Below are 22,426 nucleotides of genomic sequence, written 5' to 3'. Positions count from 1 at the left end.
CTGACACACACACACACACACAAGCACACGCACACCCACGCACACACACACACACACACACACACACACACACACGTACACACACGCACACGTACACACACAGAGAGAGAGAGAGAAAGAGAGAGAGAGAGCGAGTGTGAGTCTGGACTAATTCAACTGTAATGATTAAAGCTTCATGTATTTTGATGATTTGACTTGCTGTCATGTTGTGTTGGTGCAGCAGACTCAGCAGGTGGAGGTGTGTGTTGCACCTGTCTTCATGTTGGCCTCCAGCATGGCTCTGTGTCTGAAGATGAGTGTGTAGAAGGCGGCTTGGCAGGCAGCGTAGAAGGGTCCGTGCAGGCTGATGTCGCAGCACACCTGTCTGCCGCTGATGTCCTGGCTGTCGATGTAGCGATGGATCCAGGAGAGCACCAAGTCCAGACAGGCCCGTACAGTGCTGGAGGGAGTGGGGAGGTCTTTTTGAATCTTATTTTCTAATGAATGAGGGATTATTTTTACATCCAGTCCACGACCAGAACGGGTAGAAACTATGGACACACTCTCGTCTACCAGCTGCTTTGCGTTCTCTTCAGCAGAAACGACACATGGACTCACAGCACAGGGATGAACTTGGCTCGAGCCAGGAAGCTGCCCAGGTATCCAGCAGCCGTCTGCCGGAGGACAGCGGGCTGAGACGGGCTCTGCAGGATTTTCCACAGATGATCCAGGAAGGCCTCGGCCAGCGCCTGAGACACAGAACACAGCCAACACACCGAGGACAGGTGGATGTATGCATGTCAAACTATAGTTCACATAATAATATGATTTTATAAAACGAACACATGCATTATTACCAACCATACCTGCTTCATAGAAGCACAACAGTGTGCTTACATTACTCCATAATTCACTCTGCATGTATTGTAATGGTGGATGATGCACACTAAAAGCTGCTAAAGACCCAGTAAAACAAACAGGTGCACATTAATTAGGTTAATAAATCAAACAATATGTTTTTGCTGGACCACAAAGTCTGGATCAGGCCTGTGAAACAGATGGCTTTCACTGAGTTAGTGAGGGATCAAAGTTACACCATTGGTCCCAATGTTAGCTGGCTTACTCAAGTAAACCTGACATTACATATCCGACATGCGAGGCGTTTAGGGAACATGGTAAATTGTAGAGTTTACCAACAGTCAACATGAGACACTTTTAGGACATTTGTAAATTGTAGCTACAGAAAATAACCAGAAGAACCTTTCTAACCCGTCGAAAACCTGCCAACTGATCAGCAGATGTTTTTTGTTTTAATTATATATTGTGCAAATAAACAACAACAAAATGAAACCAACAACATATGTCAGCTGAAGACCAGACTGAAGGCTAAATGTGGAAGGGTGATTATGCGAGTACTGACCAGCCGGAAGCTGCAGAGGTAGAACAGGATGAACTGGACGTGAGCGGAGGCGTGGGTCGGCAGGATGAGTTTATCAAACACACTCAGCAGATCTCTGAACAGCTCCTTGGTTCGTTCCACATGAAGAGACCCTGAGAGGGAAAACAAAGCACTGAAGGACTCACTGTCTGAGACCGACCTGTTGGCGTTCACATGTTTCCTTCAGATTGGAACCAACATCTTCAACCTGCGTACATCAGCAGCCGAATTTCACACCGGGCCAATAAAATGTGAGGAAGAAAGATCTGCAGGCAGAACTTCCCTTCAGATACTCACTCATATAGATGAAGCAACGAGCAACGGGCAATGAGCCTGTTCAACACAGTTGCAGCGGTTTACTACGGTATGAAATTGATGGTTATCATTTAATGTGCTTTTGAAAGGAGAGGTTGTGTCCGGGGCGGCACAGTGGTGCAGCGGTTAGCATGGTCACCTCACAGCAAAAAGGTTCCGGGTTTGAATCCCGGCCTTCCTGTGTGAGTCTGCATGTTCTCCGTGTGCCTGCGTGGGTTCTCTCGGTTCTCCGGCTTCCTCCCACCATCCAGAAACATGAACCTCAGGTTAACTGGTGGTTCTACAAATGTCCCTGAGGTGTGAATGGTCTTTGTTTCCGTCTGTCTCTGTGTCCCTGTGATGGACTGGTGACCTGTCCAGGTGAACCCTGCCTTCACCCAATGTGAGCTGGGATAGGCTCCGCCCCCCGTGACCCTGTTCAGGATAAAGCGGGTGTAGATGATGGATGGATGAAGGTTGTGTCCGGCATGCAGAGCCTCTGGTTCCTCTATCTGTGTATCAGCCAGCAGCAGCAGACACAGTCAGCCTGATAATATCCACCAAATAAACCCCGCAGATGGAAATATAATCAGCACGACATATCGATGAGGATGAAGTTGCTCCCAAAGGAGGAAAAGCATGAAGCAGAATCTCTCTGCATTGATCGAACAGCGTCCCGTCCACTTCAAACTCCAGAAACACAAGAAGGTTTCAACTTTAAACACTGATGAATTCATCGATCCAGCTACATCCTCCCTGCTCAGGAGGCCAGCGAGTGAGTGAGTAAGTAACTCTAACCCGGTAAACTGGCAACTAAACTATACAAATACTTCATGAATTAAACATTCTTTTGTGAATGTTTTCTTGTGTAGCATGACTGTAAACCTTGATACTGATTCTGGGATGGTGACCATGAAAAGTTCCTGTCGTTGAGAGTTGTGGGTTCTCGTTGTAAAACGTGTTCTTCATACCGTTCACATGACAGACGTCCCTGATATACGACATCAGCACCACCAGCAGAGTGTCCAGACGCTCTGCTACTGGATGGACCATCAGGGTCATCCTGGGGGCGGGGCCTGCTGACATGTCCTCATCCTGACACACACACACACATACACACACACTAAATTCAATTGCTTTGCATCATTCTGCTTCAACTTCAGTCAGAACTTTATTATTTCATAGTTTAATTTCACCTTCAGTTCGGACCGCCAAACAAATCATATTTCAAAACCGAAAAAAAACAAAAAAATCACACTATTACGCAAGTTTTGATTACATGCAGCACAATCAGCACGTAAATGTGCTTCAACAGGCCGTCTTTTGCAGTTATGTATTTAGTATCCTACTTGCCTACTTGTATCTGAGACCGGCGGGAGCTCTGCCTGCTTTCAGACTGAAGCACTACAAACAAACATTTCAGACTAACTGTGACTAACTTCAAACCAGTGCTGGTTGTTACCATGTCAAATAGTCCCTCCTCCGTCTGCTCCTCCGCCCGCTGGTTTTGTACCTCCTTCTCCTCGGCCTCCTCGATGTCTGTCCGCGATGCACTCACCTGAATATACCACACACATCTACCGTTTTACAGAGGAAGGTATCATATGTCGTTGTATGTGGACCGAGGCCGAGACTTTAAATAGTTTATTAATGCAATAGCCCAATGAATAATAATCAGACAGTTAAATGTCAAAACATGAAAACAATGAGTTGGTCATTAGTTCCTCTGTAGACATGTATAACTCCATGTTGGAGTCGACTGCTACTTCCTGTTTAACATGGAAGTGTTTCTCCCGCTGAAGCTTCCAGAGCAGCTGTGTTGTGTTCGAAAGAGACAAAGTAGAAGTTGTACTCACGTCCAGCTTGAGCAGCTTTCCGATGATAACCTCCAGGACATCTCGTCGAATGGATGGTATGTACACCGTCACCCTCAGCAGGTTGTGGACGTAACACTCCTGCAAAGAACAACAGAGAATCACTATCAAAGTGCATGATGCTCATCAGAGTTACAGATAATAACAGATGAACCTCGTCACTGCTTCACCAGAGGCTTAAAGCCCATTTCCTGGGGTCACCGATGTCTCTATGTCCTATATTGGATTCAACAGCACGCTAAGATCTTCAGCATCATAAATGCACCTGGTACGAATATGTATTCACATTAATAGCTGATTAAAACAAAAAACCTGGGTTAATATAAAGTCTTAATGCATGCAGAGCCAGAGGGATCAATGAACCAGAGAGATCAATGAACCAGAGAGATCAATGAACCAGAAGGATCAATGAACCAGAAGGATCAATGAACCAGAGGGAAAATGAACCAGAAGGATCAATGAACCAGAGAGATCAATGAACCAGAAGGATCAATGAACCAGAAGGATCAATGAACCAGAGAGATCAATGAACCAGAAGGATCAATGAACCAGAGAGATCAATGAACCAGAGGGATCAATGAACCAGAGCGATCAATGAACCAGAGAGATCAATGAACCAGAGAGATCAATGAACCAGAAGGATCAATGAACCAGAAGGATCAATGAACCAGAGGGATCAATGAACCAGAAGGATCAATGAACCAGAAGGATCAATGAACCAGAGAGATCAATGAACCAGAAGGATCAATGAACCAGAGAGATCAATGAACCAGAGGGATCAATGAACCAGAAGGATCAATGAACCAGAGCGATCAATGAACCAGAGAGATCAATGAACCAGAAGGATCAATGAACCAGAAGGATCAATGAACCAGAGGGATCAATGAACCAGAGAGATCAATGAACCAGAAGGATCAATGAACCAGAGGGATCAATGAACCAGAGAGATCAATGAACCAGAGAGATCAATGAACCAGAAGGATCAATGAACCAATGAACCAGAAGGATCAATGAACCAGAGGGATCAATGAACCAGAGAGATCAATGATCAATGAACCAGAAGGATCAATGAACCAGAGAGATCAATGAACCAGAGGGAGATCAATGAACAATGAACAGAGATCAATGAACCAGAGAGATCAATGAACCAATGAACCAGAGGGATCAATGAACCAGATCAATGAACCAGAGAGAACCAGAGAGATCAATGAACCAGAGAGATCAATGAACCAGAGAGATCAATGAACCAGAGAGATCAATGAACCAGAAGGATCAATGAAGAGAGATCAATGAACAGAAGGATCAATGATCAATGAACCAGAGGGATCAATGAACCAGAAGGATCAATGAACCAGAGGGATCAATGAACCAGAGAGATCAATGAACCAGAAGGATCAATGAACCAGAGGGATCAATGAACCAGAAGGATCAATGAACCAGAGGGATCAATGAACCAGAGAGATCAATGAACCAGAGAGATCAATGAACCAGAGGGATCAATGAACCAGAGAGATCAATGAACCAGAGAGATCAATGAACCAGAGGGATCAATGAACCAGAAGGATCAATGAACCAGAGAGATCAATGAACCAGAAGGATCAATGAACCAGAGAGATCAATGAACCAGAAGGATCAATGAACCAGAGAGATCAATGAACCAGAGAGATCAATGAACCAGAGGGATCAATGAACCAGAGAGATCAATGAACCAGAGAGATCAATGAACCAGAGAGATCAATGAACCAGAGAGATCAATGAACCAGAAGGATCAATGAACCAGAGAGATCAATGAACCAATCAATGAACCAGAAGGATCAATGAACCAGAAGGATCAATAAACCAGATCAATGAACCAGAGAGATCAATGAACCAGAAGGATCAATAAACCAGAAGGATCAATAAACCAGGGAGATCAATGAACCAGGGAGATCAATGAACCAGAGAGATCAATGAACCAAAAAGATCAATGAACCAGAAGGATCAATGAACCAGAGAGATCAATAAATTCCATTCATATAACACATGAATATGAAACTTGAGTCCCTTAAAGCCCCAAAAGAAGCTTCAGATCAGCTGAAACAACGAGTCCAAACCTTGCTTCTCTTTGTGTTTGTGGAGAACTGAGCCGGTTACGTAATAACTAACAGCTGATCCGATCACGTTACTAACAGCTGATCATGTGACTAACAACTGATCACGTTTCCTCACCAGAGTTCTGGAGGACTTCTGGACGAACGGGAACTTTTCTTGCAAAATCGGCAACAGAAAGCGACTTGTGCTAAAACAAGAGAGAAAGTTTTACAGTGCAACACAAAGATAACACCGACTTCCTGTTGAAGAACTCATGAACATCATGTTGTTTGTACACAATAACGCACGCTTGTTGTTAAAGACAGAAAATCCCAAGAAAACAGACACAATCAAAGGAATATTAAAAGTGTTTGTTACTTTTCATTGCAGTCGTATTTAATGAGAACGTAAGTGTTTCCATCACTCAACGACCGAACAAGTTCACAGAACCGTCACGGTTAGTTTCACTACGTGAAGATTTGTTTACTTGTTTGCGTTTTTTCAGATCTTTAGCTGCTAATGGTCCATGGGGAATCTATAACTACAGAAATTGCATGTAAACAAATAAACAAGTCTTGATTTTACAAAGTCTACATGTGTACAACAAAGATACATGTTCACACATCTAGTGATTAAAGTGCATTAAACATGTGCAGCACATCAAACACAAGTTATCGCTCATTAAAGTCTTCGGTCAGAACGACGACTCAGCAGAAATCTGTGAATCTGTTTATTACATGTGTTGAGTCCAGAAGGATGTTCCAGTTCTGTTCAACACGTTTTCTCCACCTCGTCTGTTTACTTCTGTCCACGTTGCTTCTGAACGTTCTCTCCGACAACACTTTGCTTGTTTTAGAGAACGTGCACTTTTCCAAATGTAAATTTAAATAAGTGCAGTGATGGATAATCTGGTTTGATTGATGTAAATTCAGACTTGGAAGGTAAAAGAGAAAAGAGAACTTACGATGGAACATATCTGCCGATGAGCTGCAGCGCCTCATGACACTGGTCGAAGCTTCTGGGCAGATCTGAACACATCAAGGGGACGTTCATCTTAATTCATCTTCATTCATCTTAATTCATCTGGATTAAACCAGAGAATAAAAAACAAGGATGGAAGCCACCTTTGATATTCACATCTCTGGAGCTCCTCCATCTGTGATGCGATACATAAGGTGCTCACTGTCTCCAACTACCGACGGTTTGTAATGTGACACAATTTGAATGTGAATATTAAATAAAAAAAATATAGAATAAATGAGACGTACTCTCATCTTCATCATCTGAATCAGAGATATCCACTCCTCCCTCACAGATGGTCACTCTCTCTGAAACACAAGCACAAGTTACTCCAAACCACCAGCGCTGCATGTGACCATGGTGATACGCTGGTTGGAAATGGGCCCGTCAGGGACGTACTGGGAGTGAAGTGGGAGACCGCCATCTTGAGGCAGGCACACAGGTAGACGGTCTGTGCTGACACCAGGTTCCCCAGGAAGGCCAGGTACTCATCCACCACAGCCTGGCTCCGCCCCACCCAGGGGAGCCTCTGAACAAAACAAACACACACTTATAAACAGAGAAGAGTTTTATTGAACAATCACACTATTAGTTGAATCAATTCTAACATATTTCTGAAACCAAAGAAGACACAAACAACACATCCTTCTTTTGTCTGAATAATCGATTTTGATATCAGAAAGCAGATAAAGACCTTCTTCACAGTGAATTTAGACTTTACTGTCGGTACTGACGAGTCCAAACGTCTGCAGTGACACAGAGCTACCGGACCCCAGAGCTACCGGACCCCAGACCTACCAGACCCCAGAGCTACCGGACCCCAGGTGACTAATCGTCATTCGCTTTGAGCTAAATGGATCAAATGCGCTGAGGAGTCACATGACTGCCTGTTAGAGCTCTAAATGTGGTACGAGTCTCACTGAAGTCCAACAGATATCTGAACCAAGAATTACAATAACCTCACCAGGATGGTGTAGATGAGCTGCTCGTGGTCTTTGGTCAGCTGGGTCACGCAGGTCCGAAACTCCTGAAGCCAGTTGATGATCTGAGCATCCTGTCAAGAGGAGAGAAAATCTCTAACTATGTATACATCATTTATAACCCAGACAAGGTTTACATCTATAACTATCTATATATCATCTATAACTATCTATATATAATCTATAACTATCTATATAGCATCTATAACTATCTATACATCATCTATAACTATCTATACATCATCTATAACTATCTATATATCATCTATAACTATCTATATATCATCGATAACTATCTATATATCATCTATAACTATCTATATATCAGCTATAACTATATATCATCTATAACTATCTATATATCATCTATAACTATATATCATCTATAACTATAACTATCTATATATCATCTATAACTATCTATATATCATCGATAACTATCTATATATCATCGATAACTATCTATATATCATCTATAACTATATATCATCTATAACTATCTATCATCTATAACTATCTATATATCATCTATAACTATCTATATATCATCGATAACTATCTATATATCATTTATAACTATAACTATCTATATATCATCTATAACTATCTATATATCATCGATAACTATCTATATATAATCTATAACTATCTATATATAATCTATAACTATATATCATCTATAACTATCTATCATCTATAACTATCTATATATCATCTATAACTAGCTATATATCATCTATAACTATATATCATCTATAACTATATATCATCTATAACTATCTATATATCATCTATAACTATCTATATATAATCTATAACTATATATCATCTATAACTATCTATCATCTATAACTATCTATATATCATCGATAACTATCTATATATCATCTATAACTATATATCATCTATAACTATATATCATCTATAACTATCTATATATCATCTATAACTATCTATATATCATCGATAACTATCTATATATCATCTATAACTATAACTATCTATATATCATCTATAACTATCTATATATCATCGATAACTATCTATATATAATCTATAACTATCTATATATAATCTATAACTATATATCATCTATAACTATCTATCATCTATAACTATCTATATATCATCTATAACTAGCTATATATCATCTATAACTATCTATATATCATCTAGAACTATATATCATCTATAACTATCTATATATCATCTATAACTATCTATATGTCATCTATAACTATCTATATATCATCTATAACCATTTCTTCACTGTACCTTTATGTCAGGATCAGCCAGCTGATGTCTCAGCAGTTCGTAATCACTGGAGTCTCCCTTCAAACGAGAAGAGAAACAGCTCATCAGCTTTTAGGTCAAATAGCTGTACTGCCAAAACGTTATTGCAAGAACACTATAGCATGCATTTATGTATTTTCATCATAACTTATAATAAGGTCTTATAAAAATAACACCAGAAGCAGTCCAGCAAACTTCTAATGTAAAATCAAAAGGATTTATTTCAGGAGCCATTTAAATTGACTGAATATTGAGATCTATATATTAAACCAGAGTTTAATAGGATGTGATTTTAAACTGATCATTAAAAACAGCTCATGTTCTTGTGAATCCACCTGAAACTAAGAGCTTCCGGTCCTGTCCAGCACCTGTTGACGTCACCTCTCACCTGTCTGTGTTTGTCAAAGGTCTCCGCCACGCGGCCTCCGAACCTCACGCTCTTCGGAGGAGGAGTGTTCCGGAAGTCGCGCCCGTGCACCTCCATGCTCCTCTGCGCTCGTGCAGTTAGAGGTTGTTTTTGTTTGAGCTGATTTAACTGAACGAGCCGAGTTGAACCGGAACACACGAGCTGGTGCCTCGTTTCACTCGAACACGTCCTCTACGTGGAAGTGGACGTCGGAAAGGTTTCAGATGTTTGAATAACAAACTCACGACAGTACTGCCAACAGGCAAGCGCGTGTGAGGGCACCATAATCCCACGAGGAGAGACTCGCGTGTTTACGGAAGTGAGCCCAGCTGTTAACGGTGTCACATTGAAACTCTTCCGAGATGCTCGATTGGTGAGGTCATTGGTTCCGGTCGGCCTGAGGAGCACGTTTGTCTGCTCGTGGTGGTCTGCCGTGTCTGTTCTAGTCTCTCTTTTTCTTTACATGAAATACACTTAATACGGAGGTTCAGACGGGGAGGTATTCATCATATTTTAGCATGTGTAAAAACAGACAGTAGCATACAAAGAGAAAGTGCTGGTGGTTCATAGAAAAAGACACAAATGATCTAAATGTATTATCGTAATGTGTTGCACCCAAAACCAAATGAGAACTGTTCCTGACACCGGATACCGAAACCTTTCACACATGGGAGAGATGTGATGTTTGTTCTGAGTGTCATCTTGTCGATAATGAGATGTTAGACTGATTTACACAGGATCAATGTAGAGACTATTTCATCAAGGTAAGAGTTGAATTACATGCCTCTCCAGAGACAAACATGTTGTTGGGCCTTTTGTGGCTAACAAGGCAATTTCAATATTTCCCCGGGCAACCATGCAGACACCAACAGTGACCTACTGCTAAAATAATCATGCAGATTAAATTAAATTACTCAGTAGACATCAAATGAACTGGAATTTTGACAACGGCTTGGTTTTTTAATTGTTATATTTTTGTTTAAACTTGCAGTGAGAAACATTTGTCTCCACCTTATATCACAAAAAGCCACTTTACATGTGCTTCTGTCAACGGCTCTACTGCGTCCTCTTCCATCACCTCTATTGGGCTGTAAAACGGCCGATAAATGGAGGTCAAATGGTGGATTCATGAAATTAAAGCATGTGGAAAGTCTAAAGGTGCTGCAACATTATCACCATCCACGGTTGCATAATGCAAAGGTGGATGTTAGCCAGCCGGCCGTCAGCGATGTGAGCGGGTGCTTTTGTCATAGCAGATGTTTTGAAATAAAGAAAGCACAAGTCTTACCAACATTCATGATGGTTCTGTTTCATATTGATGTGCAACTTTCAGGGTCTTACTATGAAAAGTGAAAATTTTGCTGTTATCCAGTCGATACAGACTAAAGTGAAGAAGTTGGATTTGGAACCTGGTGATACGAGACTGGATCAGACCCAACGTAGTGCAGACTGCCCGTTGCATTCAAAACGGTGCACGAAGCGCCGAGGATTTATAACCCTCGTGAGTAAGTACTCCAAGTTTCATTGCTTGATCGCAATCAGCACCTGAGTTCCACCTGCTGCTGTGTCAGTGGTCCAGGTGTGTCAGTGGGTCCAGGTGTGTCAGTGGGTCCAGGTGTGTCAGTGGTCCACGTGTAGGTGTGTCAGTGGGTCCAGGTGTGCCAGTGGGTCCAGGTGTGTCAGTGGTTCAGGTGTGTCAGTAGTCCAGGTGTGTCAGTGGTCCACGTGTAGGTGTGTCAGTGGTCCACGTGTAGGTGTGTCAGTGGTCCAGGTGTGTCAGTGGTCCACGTGTAGGTGTGTCAGTGGTCCAGGTGTGTCAGTGGTCCACGTGTAGGTGTGTCAGTGGTCCAGGTGTGTCAGTAGTCCAGGTGTGTCAGTGGTCCAGGTGTGTCAGTGGTCCACGTGTAGGTGTGTCAGTGGTCCAGGTGTGTCAGTGGTCCACGTGTAGGTGTGTCAGTGGTCCAGGTGTGTCAGTGGTCCACGTGTAGGTGTGTCAGTGGTCCAGGTGTGTCAGTAGTCCAGGTGTGTCAGTGGTCCAGGTGTGTCAGTGGTCCACGTGTAGGTGTGTCAGTGGTCCAGGTGTGTGCACACAGTGAAAGTCCCATAACTTTTTCTTTCATGTGATGGGATGTAGCATTATGATGTCACTCCTGTAAACACCAGTACTGTTGTTCCATTAAACATGATATTGTTTCCATGTAAGAAGGAAACTTGCTTCAAAACATCTGGAACAAATGAGTAGTCAAAGTTAATGTTTTAATCCACTTTCAACACTGAAAATGGTTCATTTGCAATGTTGTTGGTTGGAGATTTGCTAATTATGGCAGAAAGGATGGAGGTAGAGCTCAGCTGGATTGAAGAGAAACAGTAGCACCATGCAGTCAACCGGTCCAAAGGTCCATGAGGCTTCTTATCACCGTGGGTGGGAACAAGGAGACCAACACCTGCTTTTCCACAGTAGCATTCGGATCAATAAAACCAGCTGCTCACATTCATTCATATTAGATATTTAGATTTGATTTTCCATCTGTAACATGGTGGCTGCTGCAAATTAAAAAAAATGTGCCCAAAAGGATCAGTGACTCTGACGTAACATTTTATTGTGGAGAGATTATGAACATTGTCCAAAGGATGACTCGCCACATAAACCTGCAACCAGGAGCTGAGTTGGTGTTTGGACCCAAAGACATTACTGCTGTGATCACAGCAGAAACTGAGTCCGCTCGATGAACGACCTGAAGCGCGTGTCTAGTTACGGATTGATGATTTTATCTTCTTGTTTACTTTACTTAAATAACAGTAAGGGAAGGATTAATCAATGGACTTTAATTACAGGCATCAAAAAGAAAAGCTGATAGTGTGAATGGAGATGAAAGCTGTTGCCATCGTTCTGGTGAACAGACTGAAGTCATCATGACCAGCTTTGATTGATGTTGAATGGAGAGCTGGCACCTGTGGTCTCTTAGAAACCCCCAATGCATCACTGTTTTTCTTCATTCAGCATAATTATATCAATAATTGACTTAAACAATCATTGGTTGGCCTGTCCGACAGTCTTAAACTGGTTCAAAACATACATCAGAGAGAGGAAGTTTTATGTCTCCATTAGAGATCAAGAGTCAGAGAAACATGACTGCTGTGGGATTCCTCAGGGCAGCTGCCTCGGTCCTCTACTGTTCTACTCTACATGCTGCCACTGAGGAACATCATCAGAGCACAAAGTCTGTTTTCATAGTTATGCAGATGATACACAACTGTACATCATCGCTGAACCAAACGATGATGCAGCTATGCGCTCCGTCACTGAATGTCTTTTAGCAATAGATAAATGGATGAGCAATAATTTCCTAAAATTAAAGGAGGCTGAAACAGAAATCCTGCTCGTCGGCCCCAAAACCAAAAGAGAAATCGTAGAAAAAGATCTGGGGTAACTAACTCGGTGGGTACGATCAGGGGTGACTAGTCTGGGTCTAATTTTAAACTCTGATCTAAGTTTCAAGGGAAACATTAACAAAGTGACCAAAACTTCTTTTTTCCACCTTAGAAACATCGTCAAGGTTTATAAATCAGACAGATGCTGAAAGGTTGATTGATGCCTTCATTTCTAGCCGACTGGACGACTGTGATGAACTTTTTACTGGCCGACCAAACAAAACAAGAGAGAGACTTCAGCTCATCTAAAACTCTGCAGCTGGGTTATCAACCAGAACCAAGAGGAGAGAACATCAGTCCAGTTCTGGCTGCTCTGCACAGTTTACCTGTAACACACAGGACTGGCTTTAAGCTCCGCCTCCTCACATACAAAGCTCGTAATGGTCTCAGACAGAGTTCCATCTCTGACTGTCTGGTGAACTATGAGCCTTCAGGAACACTGAGATCATCTGCTGCTGGTTTATTGGAGGTTCAGCAGCTTCTGTCAGCGACGCTCCAAATCTGTGGAACAAACTATCTGTTAGATATCAGGAAGCTGCTCAGTTCATACTTTCAAAAAAAAAGATAAAAAACACATCTCTTTACTTTAGCCTTTAACTAGTTACTCTTGAAGCTCTCTTGCACTGACTGCACTTGAACTACCGCGACTTTAAAATGCATTTTCCACTTGTATTCCTTTTTATGCGTTTTATCTGTTTCTTATGCTTTTATCTGTTTTATCTAATTTATTTTCTATATTTTTAATTGTTCCTTTATATCTGTTTTTATGTGAAACATTGCATATAATTCTTTTGCTGTGAAGCACTTTGAGCTGCATTTGTATTTTGTATGAAAAGTGCTATACAAATACATTTTATTGTTATCATTATTATTATTATTATTAAATGAAAATCTCAAATATGGACATCCAAGCTGGCTGAGGCCGTAATTTATTAAACTGTATCGAGTTTCCTGTCAATAATAAGCTATAAGTGTTGGAATAAACAGCCCTAATGCAGATCTGGATGTTCATCTCCCACAGACCAGGATGAGGACCAGTGACCGTCAGCAGGAGGTCCAGGTAATGGATGGTTTGGCAAAATGCCTAACTTTAACTGGCTGTTTGTTTGACACCATAATGAGTTCTGGAAAATATTTATTGATTTTGTAATTCATGAGAAAAGATGAAAATGACTGTGTAGAGCCAGAGGGTTTTTGGATCCAACCCCAGCAGCTAGTGGTTTTGGACTTTATGGTACTTCCACATTGACTTCACTTTATAAACCCAGATGCTACGTCCATTTTTAGAAATGGTCCATGTGACCAAGCCATTGCCTAAATGCATATATATTATTGTAACTATGACCACGAAACTTAACTCTTACTGTAATCAAGTACTCATTTTATCTAAAACAAGAATATTTGACATAAAACAACTTTATATATGTTTTTGCAATTAAGCAAAACCAAACTAATCATAGCATTGTCATGTAATAAAAGGCTTATTTGCTTTGTAACACCTTACAGGTACAACCTGTGGCCATGGTACACTCCTACAGGTCATATCCAGCAGGGACAAAATACTTATATGATTGTTTCAAATCACTTCACAGAAAATTGTGTGTGTGTCGTCCCCCCCCCCCCACACACACATAAATGCATCCACTATTGTGTGCTACTGACCACAGAAAACTTAGATCAACTTCTGAAACTCCTGGATACTAAAATAACAATGAGATGTCTGATCATTACGTGATTAGTTACGCATTACGCATGCCAGTGGATGCTGTGTTATGTTGACATCTGGCTCTGCTAATGTCGCATGCTTTTAACTCATGACATAGTGATGGATTGTTTTTTGGTTCAGCTTTTATTATTCAGGACGTCACACTGAGATCAAGAACTCATAAAAGAGACCTGAGAACAAATGAGATATCTTGTATACAACATCACAACACTACCTGTAAATACACCGTCAGAAATACTGAACATATCGGTGACTAGAGCTCAAAGTCAAGATGTCTTTCATTCATTACATCGTGTGTCAAACATTTTCAGTCCCGTTCGGTTCAGTTTTTGAGAGGTTGGAGGGCTTCATCATGTTGGAGTTCAGACTGAGTTATTTCTGTTATCAGCTCATCAGTTACTTTTACTTCAATGTAAAAAGGCTATTTTAAAAACAGTGATGCCATTCATCGTTCACGTACATATGAACTTCCTGTTAAATTGTGCTCATCTGTCTGTTCTGAACTCTTAGAACTGCTCCCAGACATCCTGATTAAAAAACACATTTATTCCAAAAAATACATTCTCATGTCTTTCAGAATCAAAAATTAATAACACTTTTGCAGGTATCACAGGTATCTTATGAATAATGTCTCCTTAAAAATATTAGTGCAAAGGTTCTGCATCAAATGGGGTCAACTGAAGACAGCTGAGGACTCTGGTCGACGTCTTCAGTGCTGCTACGAGAGAATGAAGTCTGTGTGGAAGAAAATGAATCAAACGTCATCATTAGGGCTCATGGAAATGACTTCTGTGTAGAGTTGGTACATAGTGATCAGAAAGTCATTCAGTGTGCTTTATCAGACGCTTCTACGTTCGTCTGGGGATGAGGAAGTATTCAAGTAAGTCTGCTTTTGTTTAAACGAAGTGTTTGTCTTTGAGTGAACAGGGAAGTGTGGTTAATGATTATGCAGTGATAAGAGACTTTTATTGCCACGGCTACAGGTAGTCTGACGCCTGAGGACGCCTCATGATCTGTTCCATAGTTCCACCATTATATCAAATAAAAAACATTTATGTGATTGAACCCCATTATTCCCTTTTAAATTCAACAGATGAAAAACAAACTATGATTCCTTTTGCACTTATAGATTAAAAAAAATGTTTTATCATGTTTCTTATTATCAAACTAACAAATATAACAAAGTGAACTTGACTTTGGTGTTGTTTTGATATTAACTACATTTATAATAATAATAAGATTAGTTAAGAATCGGTTTAGCTTTATTCCTGTTTGTTGCCTTTGAGAAATCTAAAAGCCTAACCCCTTCAACTTATCTGAGGACCTTGCACTGTTTCTGTTGGGGATTCTCTTTTCAGGAAAAAAAAAAAAAAACAGGTTTTAAGTAACAAATTCTCTCTCTGTCTCTCCTTGGTAATATTTTAATCAACATTTGAATGTTTTTTGGTTGGAAAAAACAACTAAATAAATAGGGATTTATGTTTCTTTACTATTTATTTGAATTATATTCCATGCAGTGATAAAGCCTTTGAAACCGTAGGCCTATCATAGGGACCTAATCCTTAGAGATGTAAATACAGTGAAATCTAACCCTACATCCCAAAGATAACATGTTACAATATTTTCTAGACGTTTTGATATTTTTCTAAGTGGGATGGGATTACATCAGGGCTTTATTTAAATAGGCCCTTGTTATAGGCTGCCCATTGTTCTGTAGGCACATGACCTCAGACCATGTTGAAAAGTTGACTGTTTTAAATGCAGAGGTCTTTCCCGTTTACTTGATGCAGCAGAAGGCTGTGGTGTGTGGAAGGCCTCACCTGTCGGCCTTCTTTATGTAGGTGAGGTCTCTGTCGTTGTGTGCGGCATCTCCACCACACAGCCTGCCACTGAGGAGACAGCACTGAGAGGGGTCCTCTTCTGCGGTGCCAACGTTGCCATGTCAACGGACACCTGCTGCGCCTGCGGGGACGCCGGCAGCCCGGCAGCGGACCTCTGGGCGCGGCTCGTAGACGTCCCTCCGTTCCTGCGGAGCGAGTTCCTGATGCTGCTCGACAGTCGGCCGGAGAGGCGGCTCACCGTGCCGCGGATGGCGCCCAATCCGCCCTTGTTCTTCTTCAGCAACCCGACATCATCCTCCAGCTCCGCCGGGGGAACCTCGATGTTCCCAGAGTACCAGAACACCCACCAGACCAGGCTGAGGAAGATGATGATGGCGCCCGCATAAATGAGCAAGTCGTAAAAAAACACGTTGACAAACACCCCGATGAGAAGCACGGCCAGTCCCACAATGTCAAACGCTACTGCGAGCCAGAAAGAGCACGCGCAGCGACCCAGACCCCGGTAGGCTGGTTCCATGTCCTCCGAGGAGACGCGTCTCGACAGCAGCTTTCTATTTCCCTGCTCCTCTGAGCAGACGCATTGGGTTTCAGAGCGGCTGTAAGGTGAGCCAGGTGAGCCAGGTGAGCCGCTCCTTCCCGCTCAGGTCGCCCTGCTGCACTCACCTCAGGGGGGGCGGGGAGGGGGCGGGGCGGGGCGAGGGGCTGGTCATTGAGCCTTTTTATTGGACAGCTGCTGATACCTGGTGTATATCCGGCACCCTGCAATTCAGTAAGCACACATGGCTGATGGAGTCCCTCTAGTGCAGACATCAGTAAGGTCTGATGAAGCCAACAAGTTCGGTCCAAATAAGAGGACAACATTAAGGAAAGACAAGAGCTGGACCCAGAAAAGCTACGGTCAAAATGTGTCGAATTAATGAGTAGTAACTGCAGATAATCTTCTATTGGGCTCAATACATGAAGGAAATACACGTTTCAGGAATTCATTAGGATGAAGATGTATTTGAGTATTATATGTATGATACTCAAATACATCTTCATCTATATATATATATATATATATATATATTGTAGTAGTAGTAGTAGTAGCAGTAGTATAGTAGTAGTAGCAGTAGTAGTAGTATGGTAGTAGTAGCAGTAGTATAGTAGTACTAGTATAGTAGTAGTAGCACTAGTAGTAGTATGGTAGTAGTATAGTAGTAATAATAGTACTAGTATAGTAGTAGCAGTATAGTAGTAGTAGTAGTATAGTAGCAGTATAGTAGTAGTAGTAGCAGTAGCATAGTAGTAGTAGTAGTAGTACTAGTATAGTAGTAGTAGTATAGTAGTAGTAGCAGTAGTGGTAGTATGGTAGTAGTAGCAGTAGCAATAGTAGCAGTATGGTAGTAGTAGCAGTAGTAGTAGTACGATAGTAGTAGTAGCAGTAGTAGTAGTAGCAGTAGCAGTAGTATAGTAGTAGTAGCAGTAGTAGTAGTAGTATGGTAGTAGTATAGTAGTAATAGTAGTACTAGTATAGTAGTATAGTATTAGTATCGTAGGTTAGGTTAGGTAGTTACTTTATTAATCCCTGAGGGGAAAAAAATTTCTGTATGCTACAGCAGCATACAGGAAGCAATAGATAATAATAGAATAATAGAAAGCAATAAAATAGCAGTAAAAATATTAAATATAATATAAAATGCACAGTATATACAGTATAGTATATATCTATATATATTATATACAAACAACCAAGAAACACAGTCAACAGTGTCATTGTTGTGTGATGCATTTAACCAGAGGTGAGTTATTGTACAGTCTTATTGCGGTCGGCAGGAATGATCTCCTATATCTGGAATGATCTCCTGTATCCGGAATGATCTCCTGTATCTGGAATGATCTCCTGTATCTGGAATGATCTCCTGTATCAGGAATGATCTCCTGTATCTGGAATGATCTCCTGTATCCGGAATGATCTCCTGTATCTGGAATTATCTCCTGTATCTGGAATGATCTCTTGTATCTGGAATGATCTGCTGTATCAGGAATGATCTCCTGTATCTGGAATGATCTCCTGTATCAGGAATGATATCCTGTATCTGGAATGATCTCCTGTATCCGGAATGATCTCCTGTATCTGGAATTATCTCCTGTATCTGGAATGATCTCTTGTATCTGGAATGATCTGCTGTATCAGGAATGATCTGCTGTATCAGGAATGATCTCCTGTATCTGGAATGATCTCCTGTATCTGGAATGATCTCCTGTATCAGGAATGATCTGCTGTATCAGGAATGATCTCCTGTATCTGGAATGATCTCCTGTATTAGGAAGGATCTCCTGTATCTGGAATGATCTCCTGTATCTGGAATGATCTCTTGTATCAGGAATGATCTCTTGTATCTGGAATGATCTCCTGTATCAGGAATGATCTCCTGTATCTGGAATGATCTCCTGTATCAGGAATGATATCCTGTATCAGGAATGATCTCTTGTATCTGGAATGATCTACTGTATCTGGAATGATCTCCTGTATCAGGAATGATCTCCTGTATTAGGAATGATCTCCTGTATCTGGAATGATCTCTTGTATCTGGAATGATCTCCTGTATCAGGAATGATCTCCTGTATCTGGAATGATCTCCTGTATCAGGAATGATATCCTGTATCAGGAATGATCTCTTGTATCTGGAATGATCTCCTGTATCTGGAATGATCTCCTGTATCAGGAATGATCTCCTGTATCTGGAATGATCTCCTGTATCAGGAATGATCTCCTGTATCAGGAACCATCTCCTGTATCAGGAACGATCTCCTGTATCTGGAATGATCTCCTGTATCTGGAATGATCTCCTGTATCTGTCCTTGTGACAGCAGCTGGAGGAGTCTTTTGGAGAACGTCCTCCTCTGTCCCTGCAGCAGGTGGAGAGGGTGGTCAGGATTATCCAATATGGATAATAGTTTCCTCAGCGTCCTCCTCTCCACCACCTTTTCCAGACTGTCCAGTTTGCAGCCAATGATGGAGCCGGCCTTCTTCACCAGTTTGTTAAGTCTGTTGGTGTCACCGGCTCCAATGCTGCTCCCCCCTCCCACCTCTCCCCTCCAGCAGACCACAGAGAAGTACAGTTCACTGGCCACAACAGACTGGTAGAACATCTCCAACATCTCGCTGCACACATTGAAGGATCGAAGTTTCCTCAAGAAAAAGAGTCGACTCATCCCCTTCTTGCAGACAGCGTTGATGTTGGTCTTCCAGTTCAGTCTGTTGTCATGGAGACACCAGGTACTTGTACTCCTCAACCATGTCCACCTCCTCTCCCAGAACTCTCAGCGGTTGTGGAGCCGTCGTCTTCCTCCTGAAGTCGACCACCATCTCTCTGGTCTTGGCCACGTTCAGGAGGAGGTGATTTCTACCAGCCCACTCCACAAAGTCCTCCACCACTGCCCTGTACTCCTTCTCCCGTCCATCCCTTATACACCGACCACTGACTCCTCCTCCCGTCCATCCCTTATACATCCGACCACTGACTCCTCCTCCCGTCCATCCCTTATACATCCGACCACTGACTCCTCCTCCTGTCCATCCCTTATACACCGTCCACTGACTCCTCCCGTCCATCCCTTATACACCGACCACTGACTCCTTCTCCCGTCCATCCCTTATACGCCGTCCACTGACTCCTCCTCCCGTCCATCCCTTATACATCCTATCACTGCAGAGTCATCAGAGAACTTCTGCAGATGTCTTGACTCTGAGTTGTTCTGGAAGTCAGTGGTGTATAAGGTGAACAGGAAGGGAGACAGAACAGTTCCCTGAGGAGCTCCAATACCACTGACCACCGTATCAGACAGAACACTGCCCAGATGGACAAACTGTGGTCTGCCTGTCAGGTAGTCATTGATCCAGGAGACGGTGGACGTGTCCACCCCCTCCACCCTCCCACCACCCGCAGCAGTGGTTGGATGGTGTTAAATGCACTGGAGAAATCAAAGAAAGTGATTCTCACAGAGTCACCGGTTCCATCCAGGTGAGACTGAGCTCGTTGCAGCAGGTAGATGATGTCGTCGTCCACTCCCACATGAGGCTGGTACGCAAATTGCAGAGGGTCCAGAGAAGATTTCACCAGCGGCCTGAGGTGGGCCAAGACCAGCCTCTCCAGCACCTTCATCACATGAGATGTGAGGGCAACCGGTCGGTAGTCGTTGAGGCCGGATGGAGTAGTATTAGTAGCAGTAGTGGTATAGTAGTAGTAGTAGGTAGCAGTAGTATACTCGTAATAGTAGTAGCAGTAGTATACTTGTAATAGTAGTAACAGTAGTATAGTAGCAGTAGTATAGTAGTAGTACTAGTATAGTAGTAGTACTACAGCTGGATCACACGTGGATAACATGAGACGGTCCTCCTTCTGTCTCTGAGCAGCTTCACACTGCTAGAGCAGCCTCTCTGTCCTCTGTCCTGATCCTTCTAGACCTTCTGCTGCATTTGACACAGTGAACCACCAGATCCTTCTTTCCTCCTTCAGGACCTCGGTGTCTCAGGCTCTGCTCTCTCCCTGTTCTCATCCTACCTCGACGACCTCACCTACCGGGTAACTTGGGAGAGGATCTGTGTCTGAACCTTGTCCTCTCACTACTGGTGTCCCTCAAGGCTCCGTCCTGGGTCCCCTCCTCTTCTCTCTCTACACCAACTCTCTCGGCTCTGTCCTTCACTCGCATGTCTTTTCCTACCACAGCTATGCTGATGACACCCAACTGATCCTCTCTTTTCCCCGATCTGAAACACAGGTAGCAGCATGAATCTCTGCCTGTCTGACTGACATCTCTCAGTGGATGTCCTCACACCACCTGGAAATCAACCTCCACAAGACCGACCTGCTCTTCCTTCCAGGGAAAGACTGTCCCACCCTCGACCTGACTACTACCTTCAACAACTCTGTTATCCCGACCCTGACTGATAAGAACCTCGGAGACACTCGACAGTCAACTCTCTCTTACTGCCAACATCACTGCAACAACACGTTCCTGTAGATACATGCTGCACAACATCAGGAGAAGACGTCCTCTTCTCACTCAGAAGGACGTGCAGGTTCTGGTCCAGGTTCTGGTTACCAGTAGCTGCCTGCATCCGTTTCCAAACATTGGTACGTGCGTACCGTGCTGTGAACAGATCGGGTCCAGTCTACATCCAGGACATGGTTCAACCTTACATCCCAGCCCGTTCACTCCGCTCCCCCTCCTTCTCCTCTGTCCTGGCTCCTAAATGGTAGAATGAGCTCCCCAACAACATCAGAAACTCTGAACATCTTCCACCACAAACTAAAAACACACCTCCTCCTCCTCCTTCACCTTGAACAGTAGAACTTTAGTATCTTAAAATGGAACTTACTGATAGAACTTTGTCTTTCTGGAAGAAATTATATTTTGATTCTTGTTGTTCTGGGTTTTGTACCCTCATGGTTGAAATGAACTTATTGTAAGTAGCTTTGGATAAGAGTCAAATAAATGAAATGTAATAACATCTGGCTCACACCTGGATAACATCTGGAGCCAAATCAAAACAAAGGAAGTGGAAGCCTTCACAGAACACAACTTTGCCTAAACTCGGTGGCTTCTAGGCAGCGTCCATGTTTCTGTTGCCTAGCAACAGTGTCTTTACAACTTAACCCCAAACATACGGTGCACACGACGTCCCATGTTTGATCCACGAGCTCTTGAGCACCATTTGAAGGCAGCAATAGTTTCTGAATAAAACATGTTTTCGTGCCGTTTCCTTCACTGATGAAACGTGTCGGTTCTCGTCACCCGATGAAGACTTAAATCCTCCTGAAAACGGCAGACATTAAAAGCGCTTTCATTAGACTTTGGTTCGTCATAGAATAAGCTAAGAAAAGAGCAGTGACACCTGTGCTGTTTAATCAGCACCATGATGTCACACCTGCTATGTGGGTCATTATTTTGGGAAAAGAACAGAATTTAAGGCAAAATAAACTTTGTGGCTTCACAACAGAAGTCTTGAGATCTTTTCCTTCAACTCAATGTTGTGTTTCTATTTTTGTGGAGTGCAGCTAGTTATATAAAACAACGTGGACGACAT

The 22,426-nt window shown here is 42.5% G+C and overlaps 2 protein-coding genes across 3 annotated transcripts in view; both read right to left on the bottom strand.

Annotated features, from left to right (window-relative positions):
- rrn3 (RRN3 homolog, RNA polymerase I transcription factor) overlaps nt 1–9,668 on the bottom strand; it is a 15,119-nt gene extending 5,451 nt beyond the window's left edge. The window contains exons 1-13 of the mRNA XM_069721985.1: nt 9,337–9,668; nt 8,931–8,987; nt 7,640–7,729; nt 7,075–7,204; nt 6,924–6,983; nt 6,620–6,683; nt 5,794–5,863; nt 3,568–3,666; nt 3,174–3,269; nt 2,683–2,806; nt 1,400–1,530; nt 598–728; nt 252–439 (exon numbers count right to left, since the gene is read on the bottom strand). Coding sequence (XP_069578086.1) covers nt 252–439; nt 598–728; nt 1,400–1,530; nt 2,683–2,806; nt 3,174–3,269; nt 3,568–3,666; nt 5,794–5,863; nt 6,620–6,683; nt 6,924–6,983; nt 7,075–7,204; nt 7,640–7,729; nt 8,931–8,987; nt 9,337–9,432 — 1,336 coding nt within the window. The 5' untranslated portion in view covers nt 9,433–9,668. The remainder of the gene's footprint in view (nt 1–251; nt 440–597; nt 729–1,399; nt 1,531–2,682; nt 2,807–3,173; nt 3,270–3,567; nt 3,667–5,793; nt 5,864–6,619; nt 6,684–6,923; nt 6,984–7,074; nt 7,205–7,639; nt 7,730–8,930; nt 8,988–9,336) is intronic.
- A 3,541-nt stretch (nt 9,669–13,209) lies between these two features.
- LOC138634824 (transmembrane protein 238) lies at nt 13,210–16,967 on the bottom strand. 2 transcript variants are annotated; one of them, XM_069721984.1, is made up of 2 exons: nt 16,333–16,967; nt 13,210–13,287 (listed from the first exon to the last, which is right to left on the bottom strand). In XM_069721984.1, exon 1 carries the CDS (start codon nt 16,868–16,870, stop codon nt 16,346–16,348), a length of 525 nt encoding a protein of 174 aa, XP_069578085.1. In that variant the 5' UTR covers nt 16,871–16,967; the 3' UTR covers nt 13,210–13,287; nt 16,333–16,345. The 2 variants fall into 2 exon arrangements, with proteins under 2 accessions (XP_069578085.1, XP_069578084.1); XM_069721983.1 differs by lacking the exon at nt 13,210–13,287 and adding an exon at nt 14,578–15,247.
- Between the last annotated feature and the right edge of the window lie 5,459 nt (nt 16,968–22,426).

Source organism: Brachyistius frenatus, unplaced genomic scaffold (assembly GCF_029030835.1).
Source record: "Brachyistius frenatus isolate BFR_SWC_R1_liver_20210118 unplaced genomic scaffold, ASM2903083v1 Contig_280, whole genome shotgun sequence".
Classification (NCBI taxonomy): domain Eukaryota; kingdom Metazoa; phylum Chordata; class Actinopteri; family Embiotocidae; genus Brachyistius; species Brachyistius frenatus.
Note: the sequence above shows the minus strand (reverse complement) of the source record. Positions and strands in the feature narration are given on the sequence as shown.